Source organism: Triturus cristatus, chromosome 1_1, assembly GCF_964204655.1.
Source record: "Triturus cristatus chromosome 1_1, aTriCri1.1, whole genome shotgun sequence".
NCBI classification, from domain to species: Eukaryota; Metazoa; Chordata; class Amphibia; order Caudata; family Salamandridae; genus Triturus; species Triturus cristatus.
Window position 1 is genome coordinate 182,033,474 of NC_140579.1, and position 21,621 is coordinate 182,055,094.

Sequence of the window (21,621 nt, forward strand, 5' to 3'; positions counted from 1 at the left end):
TGGCTTAGCCAATTCCCCTGCAGCAGCTACTCTTGTCTGTGATGGTGGCATGGGGTTTGCCAACTTCACTGCCTGTCCCAACACTTTGGGTAGGTACAGACAGGAACCCTACATCAATGGTAGAAAAGCTGAGGCCTACAGAGACACTGGAGCTAGCATCACTATGGTGGCCCATAGGCTAGTTCCCTCTGAGCAGCTTTTGCCTGGTTTCTCATACCAGGTAACTAACATTGATGGCAACCAGAACAGTCATCCCATGGCAGAGGTATGTCTCAGCTGGGGAGGTGTCACTGGCCCTAAAAGGGTGGCAGTGTCTCCAACCTTGCCTGTGAACTGCTTGCTGGGGAATGACTTAGAACTCTCAGCTTGGGCTGGAGTTGAACAAGACACCCATTCTAAAATGGTAGGCCTTTCCAAAAAGGGTAGTGGGGTTGTGCCAGTCACAACCCCTGTCCAAGTAGCTTTCCTCCCTGAAAAGGTTGGAAGGGCAGTGGTAGCCACAGCCCAGGCACAGGCAGACTTCCCTGTAGAAATTGGCAGAGCTGTGACAGTCACAGCTCAAACACAAACTGAGTGCCTTCCTGAAAAGGTTGGCAAGGCTGTAATGGTCTCAGCCCACACTCAGACTGATATAGGTGTAGTGAAGCCTGAAACTATGGATCACTCCACACAAACAGAGAGTAGTGGGGAGGAAGAAAAGTCTCCCTCTCCCCAGACATTAGGAAAAGGTCAGCCTCCTCAGGGATCTGACCTCACCCCTTGTGAAGGAACTGCCCCAGAGGTAGCCAGGCCTGGCCTGGCAGAGCCTCTGATGTCAGTGGCCCCTTCCAAGGTGGGACCCAGTCTGGTGCAGGTAGCCTGCCTCTCTCTACCCTGCCTCAGTCAGCCCAGGGCTGCAGAGGTCAGGGAGGCCAGTGGACCCCAAGAGGGCCCCTGTCCACAAGAACCCCCCCATCAAAAGAATGAGGATTGCCTGGCTAGTAGCCCTAGCCAGGTGATGGGTAAAAACATTCCTGAGGGATCTCCTTTACAGGTAGTTAGGGACCTCCCCCAGAGGGATTCTGTGGGGCACAGGCAAACCTGGGACCTTAGGGCCCCAAACCTGACCTGTCCCTCCAGTAAGCCCACAAAAGGGACCCAGCCTCCAGCTTTAGGTAGCCAGAGGCTGACCCTGAGAGCACAGTGCAACTCAGTTAGAGAAAGAAAGGCATTCATGGTGGAGGATGATTGGAGGAAGCTGAGGCCTCACTTTGAGGACACTCACTTCAGTACTCCATCTCAACTCCAGCCTTTTACTTTGCAAAGACACACCAAAGGTAGAGATTCCCTATGGTGGAGACCCTATGATATCTTTAGGATGAGGGATTGCTTAGTGGACCATGAGACAGGGGGTAACCATGCCAGTGCTGGTTCTTCCTTATATGGCCACTCAGGCAATAGAGGCTTACCTTGTCAAGGCCAGCCTTATCTCCTTTCGTTTGGGGGGGGGGGTTGTGTAGGAAGGTGGATATCTGACTATGGTTACCCCCAACTTTTTGCCTAGTGTCTAGCTGGTTTTTCGACTTAGTTGGCCTGAGATCCTGCCATTCAGGGTCTCAGGCTGTCTGCTCTCTCTTTAAAATGGACTCCATGTACCCTAGGTACATTCCCAATTGGTAAGGATCACCTTATTGGACCCTGTACAGTGTACCCTAGGTACCCAGGGCATAGGTGTACCCTAGGCCTCCCAGGGGCTGCAGCATGTATTATGCCACCCCTGGCCTGGCCTTCCATTTTGACACAACTGGCTGATCACTCAGCTGGGGCAAGGTCGTGTAATCACCCCTTGCTTAGGTGTAGTATTCCTATACCTAACTTACATATAGACACATGTGTACCTATCAGTCACTCCTATGGCAGGCCTTAACAATCCTGGAGGCAGAGTGCTTGGTAACATGTGAGATGGTGCTCTAGCATGAGCTGAGCCTGTCTGCAGCTTTCGGAACCAAGTCCTTATAGCTGTTCTATGATATAGCCTACCATATACTCTTAAAGTGCCTTATAATCTTAAACGGTTATGGTAACTATGGTTTGGCTTTATCAAAACATGTCGTGTAAGGTGTCTAACACTTTGGAATAATACCCCCATACCATTTCTGGTGATGAGGATATTATTCCTCCCTTCTAGAGGGAGAGACATGTTAAAATCCTACTTTGCTGTTTAACTCTAACCAAAGCCTCAGCATCACAAAATGGATGCTGCTGCCACAGACACAAGTCTGACCTCCTGCTGCTGGGAGTGATCCCAGCCAGGGAGGCCTGGACAATAGGTTTCCTGCTTGGGGAGGTTCTAGCACCTCCCCAGACAGCCTTTAGTGTATTGGGGCAGGGTGGGCTGAAAGGAATGAGACATGCCTGGGGCACACAAGGTGTTCCTTGCATAGTCCAGTTCAAACCGGCGCTGGGGCACTCCAGCCCCAGCTCTGGCGCGAAACTGGACAAAGGGAAGTGGGTGTAACCACCCCCTCCCAGGTCCCACCCATAAGGCGTGACCTAGCAGGTATCCCAGCCCCCCAGATTAGTATAAGAGTGGGAGTTGGGCCTCAAGACTTTAGATTATCCTGAACCTGCAAAACTGAACAGAAACTCTGGACCTTCGACATTCGACGAAAGAAGAAGACTGAAGAATCTCCCTTGTAGCCAAGGAGTGGCTACCCTGTGCAAACAGGCACCATCAAGAGACTACCATTTGCTTTGCGACCGTTCTACGAGGAACCGACTGCAGAGCCCGACCAGAGCCTTGACTTCCAGACTTCTCCGACCCTCATCCACATCTGCAGCAGAGCTGAGATCCGTGGAGGCGACGAGCGACGTGGGACCGGCTACCTGGGAAAAGTGGCTAGTAACTTACAGCGCAGCTTCTGAGGTACCCTCGAAGTTGTGCACCGGGGATTGAGAAGCCCCAACCCCAAGCACCATCTGCACCGAAGACCAGCCCCCCACACTCCACGAGTCCTGCGTGGGGCCCTTCAGCATTTTCCTGCTTGCCGCGTCTGTCCGGTTGCTTGCCCGCTGGCTAGTGGCCTTTGTGACGACGCTCCCTGAAATCTTCTGCGCTGGTTTGGCTCCTCCAGACTGGCTCCCGCTTCTCTGCAAAGAAGAAGCACCCCAGACCTTCCTGGTCTGCCCCAGAAGCAAGTCCTTTGTTCTTCGTGGGTTCCGCTTGCCAAGGCTTGGTGAGTCCTAGTCCAACTTCGACGCCGCCGACAGCAAGAGCCTTCGTGGGACAGCTCGCCTCCTGGTCCTGGTCGTCCTCGACGCTTCCTGGTCCTCCTGGCTGCAGCGACAAGCTTCACCTTCACCTGCAACTCTTCACGACATCGCCTGGTTCCTTCCTGGTTCCACGTGGTCACTGGCTAGTGACCTTGACTCTGTCCCTTCTGCTTGCAGGTTTCTTCTCTTCTAGATCCCAGCCTTGGGATCCACCGGACACTCTCCCCTGACTGCCTGTCAGCATCTTTCTTCAGGCATCCATAGGAGTCGACGACGAAAACGACGCATCTTCACCCCTATGCACCCGCAGCCTGTGGGCTAGGTAACTTGGGTACTCCGGTGCTCATCAGGATAGTGACTATCCTAGTGTCTAGTTTTCAAGTCTCAACTTCCTAGCTACTCCGGAAGTGTCCTAAATCTACCGTTTTCTAAACTGTAATATTGCTATTGACTTTTACGCATTACGCGTGAGTGTTTCCACTCTGCACACGAGTCCCGTGGGCCTCCCACTTCCTAACTAACGCTAGTGTAGTGTAGCCCCAGCGATTCCCTAGGCCTAGGCCTATTCTATTTCCGTGACAGTGGTTCTTATACCACTTATTTAGTATATGGTTTGCGTGTCCCCTAGGGCCTAACTGTATTACTTACCTGTGTGACTTACTGTATGCCTTAATAAGACTGTGTTGTACTTACCTCTAATCTCATAAAGAGTGCTGAGGGTTTGCTTAGAATAAATACACTTTATTTTATATATATATCTGTTGTGGTGTCCTTTCATTTGGTATTCAAGGGATTATATATGGTATCACAGCTGGCTTCACATGCCATTCAGAGTTTAGCCTAAGACTGCTCTTGTCCATGCTACCACTAGGATAGCTGGTCTATAAGGTTGACTTTACAACCAATCACCATAAGGGTATTTGGACTGATATAAGGTGTACACTATAACTAGTGACATCATACATCAGGCCAACTTCTCACACACTTTATTTTATATATATATCTGTTGTGGTGTCCTTTCATTTGGTATTCAAGGGATTATATATGGTATCACAGCTGGCTTCACATGCCATTCAGAGTTTAGCCTAAGACTGCTCTTGTCCATGCTACCACTAGGATAGCTGGTCTATAAGGTTGACTTTACAACCAATCACCATAAGGGTATTTGGACTGATATAAGGTGTACACTAGAACTAGTGACATCATACATCAGGCCAACTTCTCACACTCAGTAGCTGCTGTGACGTAATCTCGGCGACCACGACGCCTACAAAGGACACGCAAGGGTACTGTTGGAGAAAACTTTCCAGATCCAGTCTGACGCCTGGGGGTAATTCTAAGGTAAGGAATCTGCCACTACTAATGTTTCTTACAGATATATCGTTACCGAAGGTAAGTAACTTGTGCATTCGCCACTGAAGAGAATGTGCCATGTCAGCAATTTTGCGTGTTGGAATTTCGAAGGCGACACTCGCTAGGCAACGCTTTTCGTCACAAGTTCCAGTCTTCTACATGCCTTTCCGCTTATACTACTTCTGCCCAGAGTGCTGAAGAAGATCAAGAGCGACCTGGCCAAAGTCATTCTTGTGGCTCCGGATTGAGCGAGAAGAGTCTGGTATCCCTAGCTGTTACACATTGATCAGAGGATCAGAGGATCGATGGCAGACTGCCTCTTCGGGAGGATCTTCTGTCGCAGCATCAGGGGACGGTCCTCCACCCAAACCTATCCAGCCTCCACCTCCATGCGTGGAGATTGAGCGGTGACAGTTGACAGCCTTTGACCTTCCTCCCGAAGTCTAAGATGTTATCTTAGCAGCCAGTATACGCCTGCAGATGGAACAAATTTGTTGTATGTTATACAGCAAAGGGTGTGGATCCCCTTTCTGCCCCTCTTTCTGAGGTTCTTTTGTTTCTCCTGTCTTTGGCCCAGCAGGGCTCTACTCTGGGCACTCTGAAGGGCTACCTCTCAGCCATTTCAGCCTTTCTTAGGTTTCCTGATCAGCCTTCTCTTTTCAAGTCCCCTGTTGTAAATCGCTTCCTTAAGGGCATTACTCATCTTTTCCTCCTTTTCCCTTCGAAATGCCTTAGTGGCACTTGAACTTGATTCTTACCTACCTTATGTGCGCTCCCTTTGAGCCGCTTCATAACTGTCCTCTCAGACTTCTTACTCTAAAGACTGCTTTCCTGGTTGCCGTCACCTCTGCTCGCAGGGTGAGTGACCTGCAAGCCCTTTCTTCAAAACCTCCTTTTCTGGCTGTTCATCCAGACAAGGTCGTCCTCAGAACCAGGCCTTCCTTTCTTCCCAAGGTGGTTACGTTTTTCCACATTTGTCAAACAATCACTTTGCCCACCTTCTTTCTGCCTCCTCATCCTTCTAAGGAGGAAAAGAGGCTCCACCGTCTGGATCCAAAACATGCCCTTTCATTTTGTTTGGATCACAACAAGCAATTCCGGGTGGATGACCAGATCTTTGTGGGCTACGTGGGCACCAAAAAAGGTTGGTGCGTGCACAAACGGACCATCTCTAGGTAGGTCATTTTGTGCATTAAAGCTTGCTACTCTTTGGCAAAGAAGGAGCCTCCAGTAGCACTACGCCCCCAGTCCACCAGGGCGACGACAGCTACCACTGCTTTGGGACGGGGAGTCTCTCTCAATGACATTTGTCAGGCAGCTATGTGGGCATCTCTTCACACGTTCACAAAACACTACTGCCTGGACAGCCAAGTCCGGAGAGACGGTTGGGCCGTTCTGTTCTCCAGGACTTTTTGGTGTGAACTTGGTTCGCAGACCCACCTCCAGGATTGGTGTTGCTGCGGTATCTATTCTAAGGTAAGGAATCTACAACTAATTGTCTCTTTCAGGTGAACAAGTTACTTACCTTCGGTAACGATATATCTGTAAAAGACGTAAATTATTTATAGATTCCTTACTGCCCCACCCATCCTCCCCGTTCTGCGAACTGACTTCTAGGGTCTGAGAATCCCTTCCAGAGCCTTGGTTTTGTGCACCAGTGGTCAGTGTCTTGCATGGCTCTGCGCTTCCTTTGTGGAATGTTGTGTAAAAGAACTGCCGTCCGCACGCGAGGGCAGTGTCTAAGTAGCTACCGCGACGTCATCCCATTGGCCGCGACGTCATCCCGTTGGCCACGACGCCAACGACGAACGCGTAGCCGACGCTCACGACACCACCTTTCGACGCGCAGGGGTACTGCTGACGAAAAATCTGATGCCTGGGGGTAATTCTAAGGTAAGGAATCTATATCTAATTTATGTCTCTTACAGATATATCTGAAAGAAACACGTTAGTTAGATTCCTCACCTTAGAATATCCCCAGGCGTCAGGCTGGATCTGGAAAGATTTTTTGTCAGCAATACCCCTTGCGCGTCGCTAGGCGTCGTCTGCGGCTCCGCGTCCGTCGTCGACGTCGTGCGCCGGAATGACGTCGTCGGAGTACTTAGACGCCGCCCTCGCGCGCTGACGTCAGTTCTTCTTTTTTCCGCGCCAGACATCGCTGATCTGGGAAGAGCTTACCCCTTAGTCACTTTCTGACTAAACTTTTTTGACTCTTTTTGGTCTTCTGTCGACTCGACTCTGGTGCCGGTAGGATGCCTGGTTTTAAGGCCTGTGACTCCTGTCATCGACTGATGTCGGTGACGGACCACCATCGCCGGTGCCTTAACTGCCTGGGGCCCGACCACGATGCGGAATCGTGCCTCGACTGTCAGGCCTTGACCTCGAAGGCTAGGTGGGAGCGGTCCCGTAACCTTCTCGAGCTTTGGCACTCGGCTCCGCACCGTTCACGGTCCCGGTCCAGGAGGAGGTCCAAGGACGGGTCGTGGAGCCGCAGTCACCATCATCGCTCGTCGGGCTCGAAGTCTCCGGGTAAGTCGAAGCGCTCGAAGAAGTCCAAGAGGCCACACTGCTCTTCGGACTCCCTTCGCCGGTCGCGCAACTCGGTCGAGGGTCAGGGTGGTCCCACCCCCGCGGCTCCGTCGGAGCCGCATCCGTCTCCATACCCGCCGGTCCCTGTGACTGACGCGACTCCGGCGGAGATCAGTGCCTTCCTCTCGGCCATGAGGGGCCTGGCTCCGCCGTCGACGCCTGCTGGCGCGCCTTCGGGCCCAGTGTGCTCGACTTGGCGACCTAGCGTGCCGGCGGCTCCGGCCCCGGCGCCGTCGATGACTTCGGTCCCAACGCCGCAGGTCCCCGAGGGATCCAGGCCTGGATCTCTGCCGGCGCCGGTCGACCTCACGACGCCTCCTCCACCGGCGCCGACACCGGTTCCACCCCCGGCGCCATTCATGGACGACGCCGTTCCCCGGTTTAGCCCCGGTCCAGGCCCGGCACCGCTCAACGCCGCATCCGATGCATGAGCATTTCATCTACCGCCCGGCTCCGGTTATTCCTCCTGTTTATCAGGAATCGGATGACGGGGGCGACTGGGAGGGGTCTGAGGAACCTATGGCCAGACAGGCAAACCTTTCACAGGACTGGGCAGACGAACTGGGGGATGCCAGTGGTCTGGACACCTCCCTGGACTCTGGTTTCATCTCTCCTCTGACTGTGGCTTCGGAGGAAGGTGCAGCTTTTTCAGTGGTGCTGCGCAAGGCGGCCGATGCCCTTGGGCTGGAGTTGCCTGCTGTGGCCGTGAGGACTAACGTCCTCACAGAAGTGCTTCAACCGTCAGCAAGCTCCACAGAGCCTCTGCTGCAGTTCAATGAGGCACTCATAGGCGTTCTGCAGGGCACCTGGACCAAGCCCTCCACAGTACCTTCTGTGGATCGGAACGTGGCCCGGCGCCACCGCCCTGCTCCGGGCGACCCCAGTTTTCTGTCCCAACACCACACTCCTGAGAATCTGGTTATCCAGGCCTCGACTTCCCAATCCTCCTTCCCGTCCGCTCCTCCGGATCGGGAATCCAAGAGGCTGGAACAGTTCGGAAAGACGCTGTTCTCTTCCCTGAGTTTGGGTCTGCGGTCCTTGAATACCGCTTGCCACTTGGACCGTTATTCCCACGCTCTGTGGGATACGGTGGAGGACGTGCTGCCCCTGTGTCTGGAGGAGACCTGGTCACGGCTCACCCAGGCGCTTGCTGATGGGCGATATGCAGCACGGCATGCCATACGGTGTGGACTAGACACCACGGCTTTGCTGGGGCGGGCAGTTTCGACCACAGTGGCACTTCGTCGCCATGCCTGGCTACGGTCCACGTCTTTCTCGGGAGATTCCCTTTGATGGCACTCGCCTTTTTGGCGAGAAGGCGGATAGTGCGCTGGCTCGTTTCAAGGACTCCCGGGCTACGGCCAAGTCCTTGGGTCTCTCGGCCCCGCGGCCGCAAACTTCCTCCTTTCGTCCCTTTCGTGGCCAAGGAAGGGGTGCCTCCTCACGTCCGCCTAGCCACCGGCTGCAGAACTAACCTGGACGTGGATTCCGTCAAGGCAGTACTGGAGGACAACGTGCCGGTCAGTCCACATCCACCCCGGCAGCATCCGCCTCAAAGTCCTCCTAGTCCGAGCTTTCAGGCCCATTCCACGCCAGTGGGCGCAGAGTTCGCCATCACCTGCTCCACTGGCGTTCCATCACGTCGGACAGGTGGGTGCTGCAAATCGTCCGAAGGGGCTACTCCCTCCCCTTCGAGACGACCCCTCCAGCCATGCCACCACAGTACCACCGCATGTTGGGGGATCACTTGAATCTTCTCTGGGAGGAAGTTACGACCCTCTTGGCCAAAGAGGCCGTTGAGCACGTTCCTGGTCCAGAAGTAGGTCGTGGTTGCTATTCCCACTACTTTCTGGTTCCCAAGAAGACCTCCGGAGCGTCAACGCCTTCCTCCGGAAGGAGCGGTTCAAGATGCTCACCTTAGCTCAGATTCTGGCCGCCCTAGACCCAGGAGACTGGATGGTAGCATTGGACTTGCAGGACGCTTATTTTCACATCCCCGTCCTGTTGGCCCACCGGCGTTACCTGCGGTTCACCTTTCAATTCACTGTGCTCCCCTTCGGCCTCACCAGTGCCCCTCGGGTGTTCACGAAAGTGATGGCGGTGGTCGCAGCTCATCTGCGCAGATCGGGGGTTCCAGTCTTCCCCTATCTCGACGACTGGCTGTTGAAGGCGGGCTCCCCCCAGGCAGTAGTCTCCCACCTCCAGACTACGGCCGACCTCCTGCATTTGCTGGGGTTCTCCATCAATGTGCCGAAGTCACACCTGAGACCCTCCCAGAAGCTCCTCTTCATCGGAGCGGTTCTAGATTCGGCGCAGTTCCAGACCTATCCTCCGGAGCAGCGGGTTTGGGATATTCAGGCTCTGATTCCCATCTTTCGGCCTCTATCCTGGGTTTCGGTCAGGTTGGTGCTGCGGCTTCTGGGGCTGATGGCCTCCTGCATCCTGTTGGTGCATTACGCCAGGTGGCGAATGCGGGCTCTGCAGTGGGACCTGAAGTTTCAGTGGGCCCAGCATCGTGGCAATCTGTCCGACCATGTCTTGATCTCGGAGGGCACTGCGAAGCAGTTGCAGTGGTGGCTAACGACCTGCGATTGGGTCAGAGGCAGATCCCTCTCCCTACCCCAACCGGAGCACGTAGTAGTGACGGATGCGTCTCTCCTGGGATTTGGGGGCCACATGGGGGAGGCGGAGATCAGAGGACTCTGGTCTCCGGCGGAGACTCGGCTCCATATCAACCTTTTGGAGCTGAGAGCGATCCGACTTGCACTGAAGGCATTCCTTCCCGTTGTCCGGGGAAGTGTGGTGCAGGTGTTCATGTACAACACCACCGCCATGTGGTATTGCAACAAACAGGGCGGGGTGGGGTCGTGGACCCTTTGTCAGGAGGCTCTGCGCCTCTGGACATGGCTGGAACACCAGGGCATCACCCTGGTGGTTCAACATCTGGCGGGCTCTCTGAACGCCAGAGCAGACGAACTCAGCCGCCGGTGCATGATGGATCACGAATGGCGTCTAAACTCGGACGTGGCACAAGGCCTCTTTCGGCAGTGGGGAGAGCCTTGGTTAGATCTATTCGCCACCGAAGAGAACGCGCAATGTCCGCAGTTCTGCGCGTTGGAGTTTCCAAGGCGGCACTCGCTCGGGGACGCCTTTCGTCACGAGTGGAGTTGCGGTCTGTTGTACGCCTTTCTGCCTATACCACTTCTGCTGAAGAAGATCAGGTGCGACCGGGCCCAAGTCATCTTAGTGGCTCCGGATTGGGCACGAAGGTACGGGTATCCCGAGCTACTCAGTATGTCAATCGATCCTCCGACACGACTGCCTCTTCGGGAGGACCTTCTGTCGCTGCAGCAGGGGACGGTTCTCCACCCGAACCTGTCCAGTCTCCACCTCCATGAGTGGAGATTGAGCGGCAACAGTTGATGCCATTTGACTTGCCTCCTGCAGTCTGTGACGTTATTCTAGCAGCCAGGCATCCCTCCACTAAAACAGTATACGCCTGCAGGTGGAACAAATGTGTGGCATGGTGCACAGCAAAGGCTGTGGATCCCCTTTCCGCCCCTCTTTCTGAGGCTCTCCTCTTTCTTCTCTCTCTAGCCCAGCAGGGCTCTGCTTTGGGCACCTTGAAAGGTTATCTATCCGCTATCTCTGCTTTCTTACGACTTCCTGATCAGCCTTCTCTTTTCAAATCCCCTGTTGTTTCTCGTTTCCTTAAGGGCATTACTCACATGTTTCCTCCTGTCCTCTTCGTAATGCCTCAGTGGGATTTTAATTTAGTCTTGACCTTTCTGATGTGCGCTCCCTTTGAGCCTCTTCACAATTGTCCCATTCGTCTTCTGACTCTTAAGACTGCTTTCCTGGTAGCTATCACCTCGGCTAGACGGGTGAATGAGCTCCAGGCGTTATCGTCTAAGCCTCCTTTTCTTTCTGTTCATCCGGACAAGGTTGTCCTCCGGACTCGTCCTCGTGGTAACTCCCTTTCACATTGGGCAATCTTTCACCTTGCCCACCTTCTTTCCGCCTCCGCATCCTTCGAAAGTGGAAGAGAGTCTTCACCGTCTGGACCCAAAACGGGCACTGTCCTTTTATTTGGACCGCACCAAACAGTTCCGGGTGGACGACCAGCTTTTTGTTGGATACGTGGGTGCTAAGAAGGGAAGGGTAGTACACAAGCAGACCATCTCACGGTGGGTCGTATTGTGTATAAAGGCTTGTTACTTCTTCGCTAAAAAAGACCCTCCTGTAGGGCTGAGAGCCCATTCCACCCGGGCCACCGCGGCTACTACTGCCCTGGGACGGGGAGTCCCTTTGCAGGACATCTGTCAGGCAGCAACGTGGGCCTCGCTGCACACGTTCGCCAAGCACTATTTCCTGGACAACCAAGTCCGGAGAGACGGCTTCTTTGGCCATTCTGTTCTCCAGGACTTTCTGGTGTGATCTTGGTTCTCAGACCCACCACCGGGGTTGGTATTGCTGGGGTATCTATTCTAAGGTGAGGAATCTAACTAACGTGTTTCTTTCAGATGAACAAGTTACTTACCTTTGGTAACGATGTATCTGTAAGAAACATTAGTTAGTTAGATTCCTCACCGACCCACCCATCCTCCCCGTTGTGCGAACCGACATCTAGGGTTAAGGCTATCCTTTCTAGGGCCCTAGATTTTTTGGCACCAGTGTCGGTCTCTTGCATGGCTCTGCGTTCCTGGCGCGGAAAGCTATGTACAAGAACTGACGACAGCGTGCGCGGGCGGCGTCTAAGTACTCCGACGACGTCATTCCGGAGCACGACGCCGACGACGGAGGCGGAGCCGCAGACGACGCCTAGTGACGCGCAAGGGGTATTGCTGACAAAAAATCTTTCCGGATCCATCCTGACGCCTGGGGATATTCTAACGTGAGGAATCTAACTAACTAATGTTTCTTACAGATTCATCGTTACCGAAGGTAAGTAACTTGTTCATGATTACCAATGGTAAGTAACATATTCGTTTCTCCTATTTGATGATATGCATTTAGTCCCCCAGGTCAATATTGCTGCTGTGTCTTAGCTGCCTGGCTGTTTTTGGCTCCACAGGCTTATTTGCAGTTGGATGTCATTCTCTGTGCGATTATTGCAATCAGTATTATGGGATTCTGAGGGACAAGATTTTGATCAGTCCCCTGTTGTAATTGCGAAATGAAGTAGATAATTTGCAGAGGGAAGAATTTTCACATCCCTAATGGCAAAGGTTGATGACTCTTGTTACATATGCATCCTCTCCAGGTTTGTGTGCTCCTCCGAATTGTGTGATGTTGTCAGCTCTGACGAGAATCCTTCACAGAAATGTTGTGGGATTTTGGAAAATCAGGCTACAATTGAGAGCTTTTTTACCCCTTTGATACGGGGAGGCAGTTACATGTTTTGACGTACAATATCACATCCAATTGTTGTATCGAGGGGGAGCAGTTTCCCTGTCTATCTTTAGTATCTGAAAGAGACAAGTTAGTGATAGATTCCTTACCTTAGAATATCCCCAGGCGTCAGACTGGATCCAGAAAGTTTTGCTAGCAGTACCCCTGGGTGTCAGTAGGTGGCGGCGTGCGGCTCCGCGTCCGTTGCTGGCATCGAAAGCGCCGAGATGATGTCACGGAGACTACTTAGGCACCACTCATGCGCTCTGACGTCAGTTCTCTCTTTTTCCGCGCCGGCAAGCGCAGATCCGGTTAGAGCATGTACCTTAGTCACTTTTTGACTACCCTTTTTGAGACTTTTTGTCTCCTTTTCTCCTTGGTGCACATAGGGATGCCTGGATTTAAGTCTTGTGGGGCCTGCCGTCACAATATGTCGGTGGCGGACCCCCACGATGTTTGCCTCTACTGCCTGGAGACAGACCACCGGGACTGTCGGGCCATGACCCCGAAGGCCTTGAGGGAGCAGCGCCGGAAGCTGCTGGAGGTCCGACACTCGTCCCAGTGCCGTTTCAGGTCCAGGGTCCGTTCCCAGGAACGCTTGCGGGGCCGCAGTCGTCGCTCCTCGGGCTCTAAGTCTTCGCCCTCGGATTCGGGTAAGCGACGATATAAAAAGAAGTCGAAGAAGCGTGTTCGCTCTCCAACGTCCCCCAATCGGTCCTCGGATGCGGACGAGGGGGACAGGGGTTCTGCCCCTGCGGCTCCTTTGGAGCCTGGGAGTCCCGCGGCCTACCCGCCTTACCCGGGTCCGTCAGCGACTCACGAACAGGTGCAAGAATTTCTTGCTACCATGGACTGCCTTTTTAGGCCTCGGGCTTCCGCTGGCACGCCTTCGGACCCCGCGGTCCCGTTTCCAGATCCTGTTGCGCCGCCGGCGGGTCCAGCTTCGGCGCCACAGAATCCTGCGCCGTTGGCTCTGGCCCCAGCGCCACAAGGTCCAGCGCTGCCGGCTCCGGCCCCAGCACCACCCTCGGCTCTGCCTTCCGTGCTGCAGTGGGTGCCGTTTGTCCTGCCTTTGCCCCGGTTCCAGGACCATTTTGTTCCTATCTGGGATCCGCATTGGGACGTGGTGCCGTACCCAGCGCCGTTTCAGACGCCGTATGTTCCTTCTCCGGCTCCAGCTCTGCCGCCACGGTCTGTTCCCCATGCAACAGAGGTGGAGGACGACTGGGAAGGGTCCGAGGACCCTCTTGCCCATCAGTTTGACTCCGAGCAGGACTAGGTGGACGACTTGGAGGACGCCGGCGACCTCGATGTCTCTTCTGACCCGAGGTTTGCCTCTCCCCCGCCTACCATAGAGGAGGGCGCCACCTACACGATGGTGCTCCGTGGGGCGGCTGAGGTCCTCAACCTCGATCTTCCTACGGTGGCCCTCAAAACTAATCTCCTCACTGAGGTGCTCCAGACGGCATCCACTTCGCCGGAGCCCCTGCTCCCCTTTAACAACGCCCTCACTGACGTCTTGTTGGGCACTTGGTCGCGGCCAGCCACAGGGGCCCCTATGGATAAGAATGTCGTCAGGCGTCATCACCCGGCTCCTGGTGACCCCGTGTTTCTGACCACTCATCCTACGCCTGAGAGGCTGGTCATCCAAGCCTCGACGTCACAGAGTGCCTTTCCCACCGCTCCGCCGGATAAGGAGTCTAAGAAGCTGGAGCAGTTCGGTATGCGGTTGTTCTCTTCTGCCAGCTTGGGGCTGCGGTCAGTGAACACCGCCCGCTTATTGGGACGCTATTCCCACTCGGTGTGGGATACAGTTGCACAGGTGTTGCCTCAGTGTCCTGAGGAGATCCACGCCGTGCTGTCCCAAACTGTTACTGAGCGTGAAGATGCGGCTAAATTCGCCATTCGGTGTGGTTTGGACACCGCGGACTCACTGGGTAGGGCGATTTCTACGACTGTGGTGCTGCGTCGCCACGCCTGGTTGCGATCTACTGGGTACTCGCCCGATGTCCAGAGCTCGCTCATGGACATGCCCTTTGATGGCACTCGCTTGTTTGGCGATAACGCCGACATAGCGCTGGAGCGTTTTAAGGACTCGCGAGCCACGGCCAAGTCCTTGGGTCTTTCTGTAAAGAGCCCGGCCACTCCTGTTTTTCGTTCCTTTTGTGACCACGGCAGAGGCGCCCCTGCACGTTCCTTCAGCAAGCCTGTACAGAACCAGGCTCAGCACGGACGTGGTTTCCGCAGGGGTGGGTCTGACAATCAGCGTGGGGGTCAGTCCAACTCCTCCCCCGCTGCTTCTACCTCCAAACCTTCCTAATCCGAGCTTTGTGGAGCACCCCACGCAGGTGGGTGGCAGGATCTGCCACCACCTCCCCCACTGGCACGACATCACATTGGACAAGTGGGTGTTGCAGATCATCTGCAGGGGTTATTCCCGTCCCTTTCAGTCCTCCCCTCCAGCCATGCCACCTCGGTGCCACTGCATGTTGGGGGATCACTTGGTACTTCTCCAGCAGGAAGTCACAGCCCTCTTGGCCAAGGGGGCCATCGAGTGCGTTCCTGGGCCGGAAGTAGGGAGTGGTTGTTATTCCCACTACTTTCTGGTCCCCAAGAAGGACAAGGGGGGCCTGCGCCCCATATTGGACCTCTGGAACGTCAATCGCTTCCTCCGGAAGGAGAAATTCAAAATGGTGACTCTGGCTCAGGTCCTGGCTGCCCTCGACCCTGGAGACTGGATGGTAGTGTTGGACTTGCAGGACGCATATTTTCACGTCCCCGTCCTGCCGGCCCACCGGCGTTACCTGCGGTTCACGGTAGGCCAGGAGCATTTTCAGTTTGCCGTGCTCCCCTTCTGCCTTACCAGCGCCCCTCGGGTGTTCACGAAGGTGATGGCGGTGGTCGCAGCTCACCTGCGCAGGTCGGGGGTGTCAGTCTTCTCTTACCTCGATGACTGGTTGTTGAAGGCGGGCTCGCCCCAGGCAGTTGTCAACCACCTTCAGACTACGGCCGACCTCCTGCATTTGCTGGGGTTCTCCATCAACGTGCTGAAGTCGCACCTGAGTCCCCCTCAAAAGCTCCCCTTCATCGGAGCGGTTCTGGATTCGACGCTGTTTCAGGTTTCCCCTCCCGAGTTCTAGTGGGCGCAGCATCAGGGCAACCTGTCCGATCATGTCCAGATCTCGGAGGGCACTGCACGGTAATTGCAGTGGTGGCTCACGAATCGCAATTGGGTCAATGGCAGATCCCTCTCCCTTCCCCAACCAGAACATTCAGTTGTGAAGGATGCGTCCCTTTTGGGATGGGGCGGCCACTTGGGAGAGGCGGAGATCAGAGGCCTCTGGTCTCCGGCGGAGTCCCGGCTCCATATCAATCTGTTGGAGCTTTGGGCGATCCGACTTGCACTGAAGGCATTCCTTCCTCTATCCGGGGAAGTGTGGTGCAGGTGTTCACGGACAACACCACCGCCATGTGATATTGCAACAAACTGAACCCTATGTCAGGAGGCTCTGCGCCTCTGGACATGGCTGGAACATCACGGCATCACCTTGATGGTTCAACACCTGGCAGGTTCTCTGAACGCCAGGGCGGACGAACTCAGCCGCCGGTGCTTGATGGATCATAAATGGTGTCTTCCCTCGGAAGTGGTGCAAGGTCTCTTTCTGCAGTGAGGAGAGCCTTGGTTAGATCTATTCGCCACAGAAGAGAACGCACAATGTCTTCAGTTCTGAATTTCCAAGGCGGCACTCGCAAGGCGACTCTTTTCGTCGCGAGTGGAGTTGCGGTCTATTGTACGCCTTTCCGCCTATACCACTTCTGCCCGGAGTGCTGAAGAAGATTCGGCGTGACCGGGCCCAAGTCATCCTTATGGCTCCGGATTGGGCACGAAGATACTGGTATCCCGAACTACTCAGCATGGCGATCGATCCCCCGCTCCGACTCCCTCTTCGGGAGGATCTCTTGTCGCAGCAGCAGGGGACGGTCCTCCACCCGAAACTGTCCAGCCTCCACCTCCATGTGTGGAGATTGAGCGGCGACAGTTGACAGCTTTTGATCTTCCTCCCGAAGTCTGTGATGTCATTGTAGCAGACAGGCGTCCCTCCACTAAAACGGTATACGCCTGCAGGTAGAACAAGTTTGTGGCATGGTGCACAGCTAAAGCTTTGGATCCCCTTTCTGCCCTCTTTCCGAAGTCCTTATGTTCCTCCTTTCTTTGGCCCAGCAGGGCTCTGCTCTGGGCACTATCAAAGGTTATCTTTCGGCCATCTCCGCCTTTTTACGGCTTCCTGATCAGCCTTCTCTTTTTAAGTCCCCGGTGTAGGAGAGTAGGGTCTGCTTTCTATGTTCACCCCCACTTTTTGCTTTTGCTTTACTGGTTTTCGACTTAGATGTGGCTGTGGGCCTGCTAATCAGACCAACAGCCCGCTGTTCTCTCTCTAAATTGATACTATGTACTTTAGGTGCATAACCCATTTGGATAGGATCAACTTATTGGCCCCTGTACAGTGTACCTTAGGTAACCAGGGCATAGGTGTACCCTAGGCCTACCAGGGGCTGCAGCATGTATTATGCCACCCCTGGCCTGGCCTTCCATTATGACACAACTGGCTGATCACTCAGCTGGGGCAAGGTCGTGTAATCACTCCTTGCTTAGGTGTAGTATTCCTATACGTAACTTACATATAGACACATGTGTACCTATCAGCCACTCCTATGGCAGGCCTTATCAATCCTGGAGGCAGAGTGCTTGGTAACATGTGCGATGGTGCTCTAGCATGAGCTGAGCCTGTCTGCAGCTTTCGGAACCATGTCCTTATAGCTGTTCTATGATATAGCCTACCATATACTCTTAAAGTACCTTATAATCTTAAACGGTTATGGTAACTATGGTTTGGCTTTATCAAAACATGTCGTGTAAGGTGTCTAACACTTTGGAATAATACCCCCATCCCATTTCTGGGGATGAGGATATTATCCCTCCCTTCTAGAGGGAGAAGACATGTTGTAACCTACTTACCCGGTTAAAGTTAACCAGAGCCCCAGCATCACAAAATGGATGCTGCTGCCACAGACACGAGTCTGACCTCCTGCTGCTGGGAGTGATCCCGGCAAGGGAGGCTTGGACAACATGTTTTCTGCTTGGGGAGGTGCTAGCACCTCCCCAGACAGACTTTAGTGTATTGGGGCAGGGAGGGCTGAAAGGAATGAGACATGCCTGGGGCACACAAGGTGTTCCATGCATAGTCCAGTTCAAACCGGTGCTGGGGCACTCCAGCCCCAGTCCTGGCGCGAAACTGGACAAAGGGAAGGGGGTGTAACCACCCCCCTCCCAGGTCCCACCCATAAGGCGTGACCTAGCAGGTAACCCAGCCCCCCAGATTAGTATAAGAGTGGTAGCTGGGCCCCAGGAGATTAGATTATCCTGAACCTGCAACTTGAACAGAAACTCTGGACCTTCGACATTCGACGAAAGAAGAAGACTGAAGAATCTCCCTTGTGGCCAAGGAGTGGCTACCCTGTGCAAACAGGCACCATCAAGAGACTACCCTTTGCTTTGCTGAAGTTCTACGAGGGACCGACTGCAGAGCCCGACCAGAGCCTTGACTTCCAGACTTCTCCGACCCTGATCCACATCCACAGCCGAGCTGAGATCCGTGGAGGCGACGAGAGACGTGGGACCGGCTACCTGGGAAAAGTGGCGAGTATCTTCCAGCGCAGCTTCTGAAGCACCCTCGAAGTTGTGCACCGGGGATTGAGAAGCCCCAACCCCAAGCACCATCTGCACCGAAGATCAGCCCCCCACACGCCACGAGTCCTGCGTGGGGCCCTTCTGCATTTTCCTGCTTGCCGCGTCTGTCCGGTTGCTTGCCCGTTGGCTAGTGACCTTTGTGACGACACACCTTGAAATCTTCACTGCTGGTTTGGCTCCTCCAGACTGGCTCCCGCTTCTTTGCAAAAGAGAAGCACCCCAGACCTTCCTGGTCTGCACCAGAAGCAAGTCCTCCGTTCTTCATGGGTTCCGCTTGTCAAGGCTTGGTGAGTCCTAGTTCGACTTCGACGACGCCGACAGTAAGAGCCTTCGTGGGACAGCTCGCCTCCTGGTCCTGGTCGTCCTCGACGTCTCCTGGTACCCGTGGCTGCAGCGACAAGCTTCACCTTTCACCTGCAATCTTCACGACATCGCCTGGTTCCTTCCTGGTTCCACGTGGTCACTGGCTAGTGACCTTGACTCTGTCCCTTCTGCTTGCAGGTATCCTCTCTTCTTGATCCCAGCCTCGGGATCCACCGAACACTCTTCACTGACTGCCTGTCAGTAACTTTCCTTCAGGCATCCATAGAAGTCCACGACGAAACCCGACGCAAGTTCACACCTAGACACCCGCAGCCCGTGGGCTAGGTAACTTGGGTACTTCGGTGCTCCCAAGGGTAGTGACTATCCTAGGGTCTAGTTTCCGAGTCTCGACTCTCTAGCTGCTTCAGAAGTGTCCTTAAACTGTTAATTTCTAACAAGTACTATTTCTATCGACTTTTACGCATTACGCGTGAGTGTTTCCACTCTGCACCTGAATCCCGTGGGCCTCCCACTTCCTAACTGTTGCTAGTGTAGTGTAGCCCCAGCGATTCCCTAGGCCTAGGCCTATCCTATTTCCGTGACAGTGGTCCTTATACCACTTCTTTAGTATATGGTTTGCGTGGCCCCTAGGGCCTAACTGTATTACTTACCTGTGTGACTTAATGTATGCTTAAATAAGACTGTGTTGTACTTACCTCTAATCTCATAAAGAGTGCTGAGGGTTTGACTAGAATAAATACACTTTATTTTATATATATATCTGTTGTGGTGTCCTTTCATTTGGTATTCAAGGGATTATATATGGTATCACAGCTGGCTTCACATGCCATTCAGAGTTTAGCCTAAGACTGCTCTTGTCCATGCTACCACTAGGATAGCTGGTCTATAAGGTTGACTTTACAACCAATCACCATAAGGGTTGTTTGGACTGATATAAGGTGTACACTAGAACTAGTGACATCATACATCAGGCCAACTTCTCACACCCGGTTGTTAACCGTTTCCTAAAAGGCATTACGCACACATTTCCTCCTGTGCCGTTCATAATGCCTCAATGGGACTTGAACCTCGTCTTGACATATCTGATGTGTGCTCCCTTTGAGCCCCTTCATACCTGTCCTTTGAGTCTTCTCACTCTCAAGACGGGTTTCCTGTTAGTTATCACCTCTGCCAGAAGAGTGAGTGAGCTTCAGGCTCTTTCTTCCAAACCTCCTTTCCTTTCTGTTCATCCGGTCAAGGTGGTTTTAAGGATCTGTCCTTCTTTCTTGCTAAAGGTTGTCACGCCCTTCCACATCGGGCAGACCATCACTTTGCCCACCTTCTTTCCGCCTCCGCATCATTCGAAAGAGGAAGAGAGGCTCCACCGTCTGGACCTAAAACATGCGCTCTCGTTCTACCTGCAGCGCACACGACCGTTCCGGGTGGATGACCAGCTCTTTGTTGGCTACGTAGGCGCAAAAAGAGGTTGGGCTGTGCACAAGCGGACCATCTCTCGGTGGGTCTTTCTCTGCATCAAGGCCTAAAACTCGTTGGCTAAGAAGGAGCCTCCTGTGTGGCTGCGTGCCCATTCTACCAGGGCAACGGCAGCCACTACTGCCTTGGGACGCGGTGTCCCCTTGCAGGACATTTGTCAGCCAGCTACGTGGGCCTCGCTGCACACGTTTACCAAGCAACGGCTTCTGTGGACGTTCTGTTCTCCGTGACTTTCTGGTGTAATCTTGTTCGCAGACCCACCACCGGAATTGGTATTGCTGGGTTATCTATTCTAAGGTAAGGAATCTATCACTAACCTGTCTCTTTCAGATGCACAAGTTACTACTTGTGTAACGATATATCTGTAAGAGACATTAGTTAGTGATAGATTCCTTACCGCCCCACCCATCCTCCTCGTTCTGCAAACTGATTTCTAGGGTTAAGGTCATCCCCCTTTCAGGGCCCTAGTTTCATGGCACCAGTTGAAAGTTTCTTGCATGGCTCTGCATTCCTGGTGCGGAAAGTCGTGTACAGAACTGACCTCAGCGCGCATGGGTGGCGCCTAAGTAGTCTCCGTGACGTCATCCCGGCACTTATTACGCCAGCGACGGACACGGAGCCGCACGACGCCACCTACTGACACGCAGGGGTACTGCTAGCGAAAAAACTTTCCGGATCCAGCCTGACACCTGGGGATATTCTAAGGTAAGGAATCTATCACTAACTAATGTCTCTTACAGATATATCGTTACACAAGTAGTAACTTGTGCATTTACTTCACTAAAGTGATTACGTATGGGAACCACCTCTTCATAGGGTGCACTGGTTGCAAAAAAGAAAAGGTAATTCAGAAAAGGCTTTCATTCCTCTAGATATTGCTATGCATCAAGCTCATTCCAACCAGGCAAAATCCTCCGCCCTAACCTTATCTAGGCATGAAGAGGGCAGAGGGGATAGAAACTAGCTGGTGACAAATGTGGGCAAAGGTCTTGGAGTTGGTAAAGCTGCTTTTACTTCCAAGTATTTCAATTACTGTGAAAACTGTTCTTTGATAGACTTCAATGAAGGATGTCCAATTTGTGCGAGAACTAATTTTTCCCAAATCTTGCAGACTGCATGCCAGGATCCAGAGGCTGAAGATACTCAGGATGATGAGGAGCAACAGGTGAGTGTGGAATTTTTGCTAAACTGTCCATTTAAATCAATATGCTTTACATTTGAGTTCAGGGAATCATAACACTGTGGGAGCTGTTTTATCCCACCTACAAGCTGCTCCAGGGCTGTAGCTCTTCCAGCATTTCATGTTGGATGAACTTCTGCAGAATCCACTCAGGAGAAAAGTTTCTCTTGCATATACAATTTGAGGAGCTTGTATTATAATTGGTTATTGCATTTTGTTATGTTTCATATAGGTACTCTAATATAGGCCCGGGTAATAGTATACCTACACCTAAACTATCTCTTACACTACACAGTAACCAGCCTTTAGG

At 53.4% G+C, this 21,621-nt stretch overlaps 1 protein-coding gene across 1 annotated transcript in view; it reads left to right on the top strand.

The window, feature by feature from the left end:
- Window positions 1-21,621, top strand: part of IPO4 (importin 4) — a 3,494,625-nt gene that overhangs the window by 2,880,380 nt on the left and 592,624 nt on the right. The window contains exon 24 of the mRNA XM_085624107.1: window positions 21,243-21,296. Coding sequence (XP_085480233.1) covers window positions 21,243-21,296 — 54 coding nt within the window. The remainder of the gene's footprint in view (window positions 1-21,242; window positions 21,297-21,621) is intronic.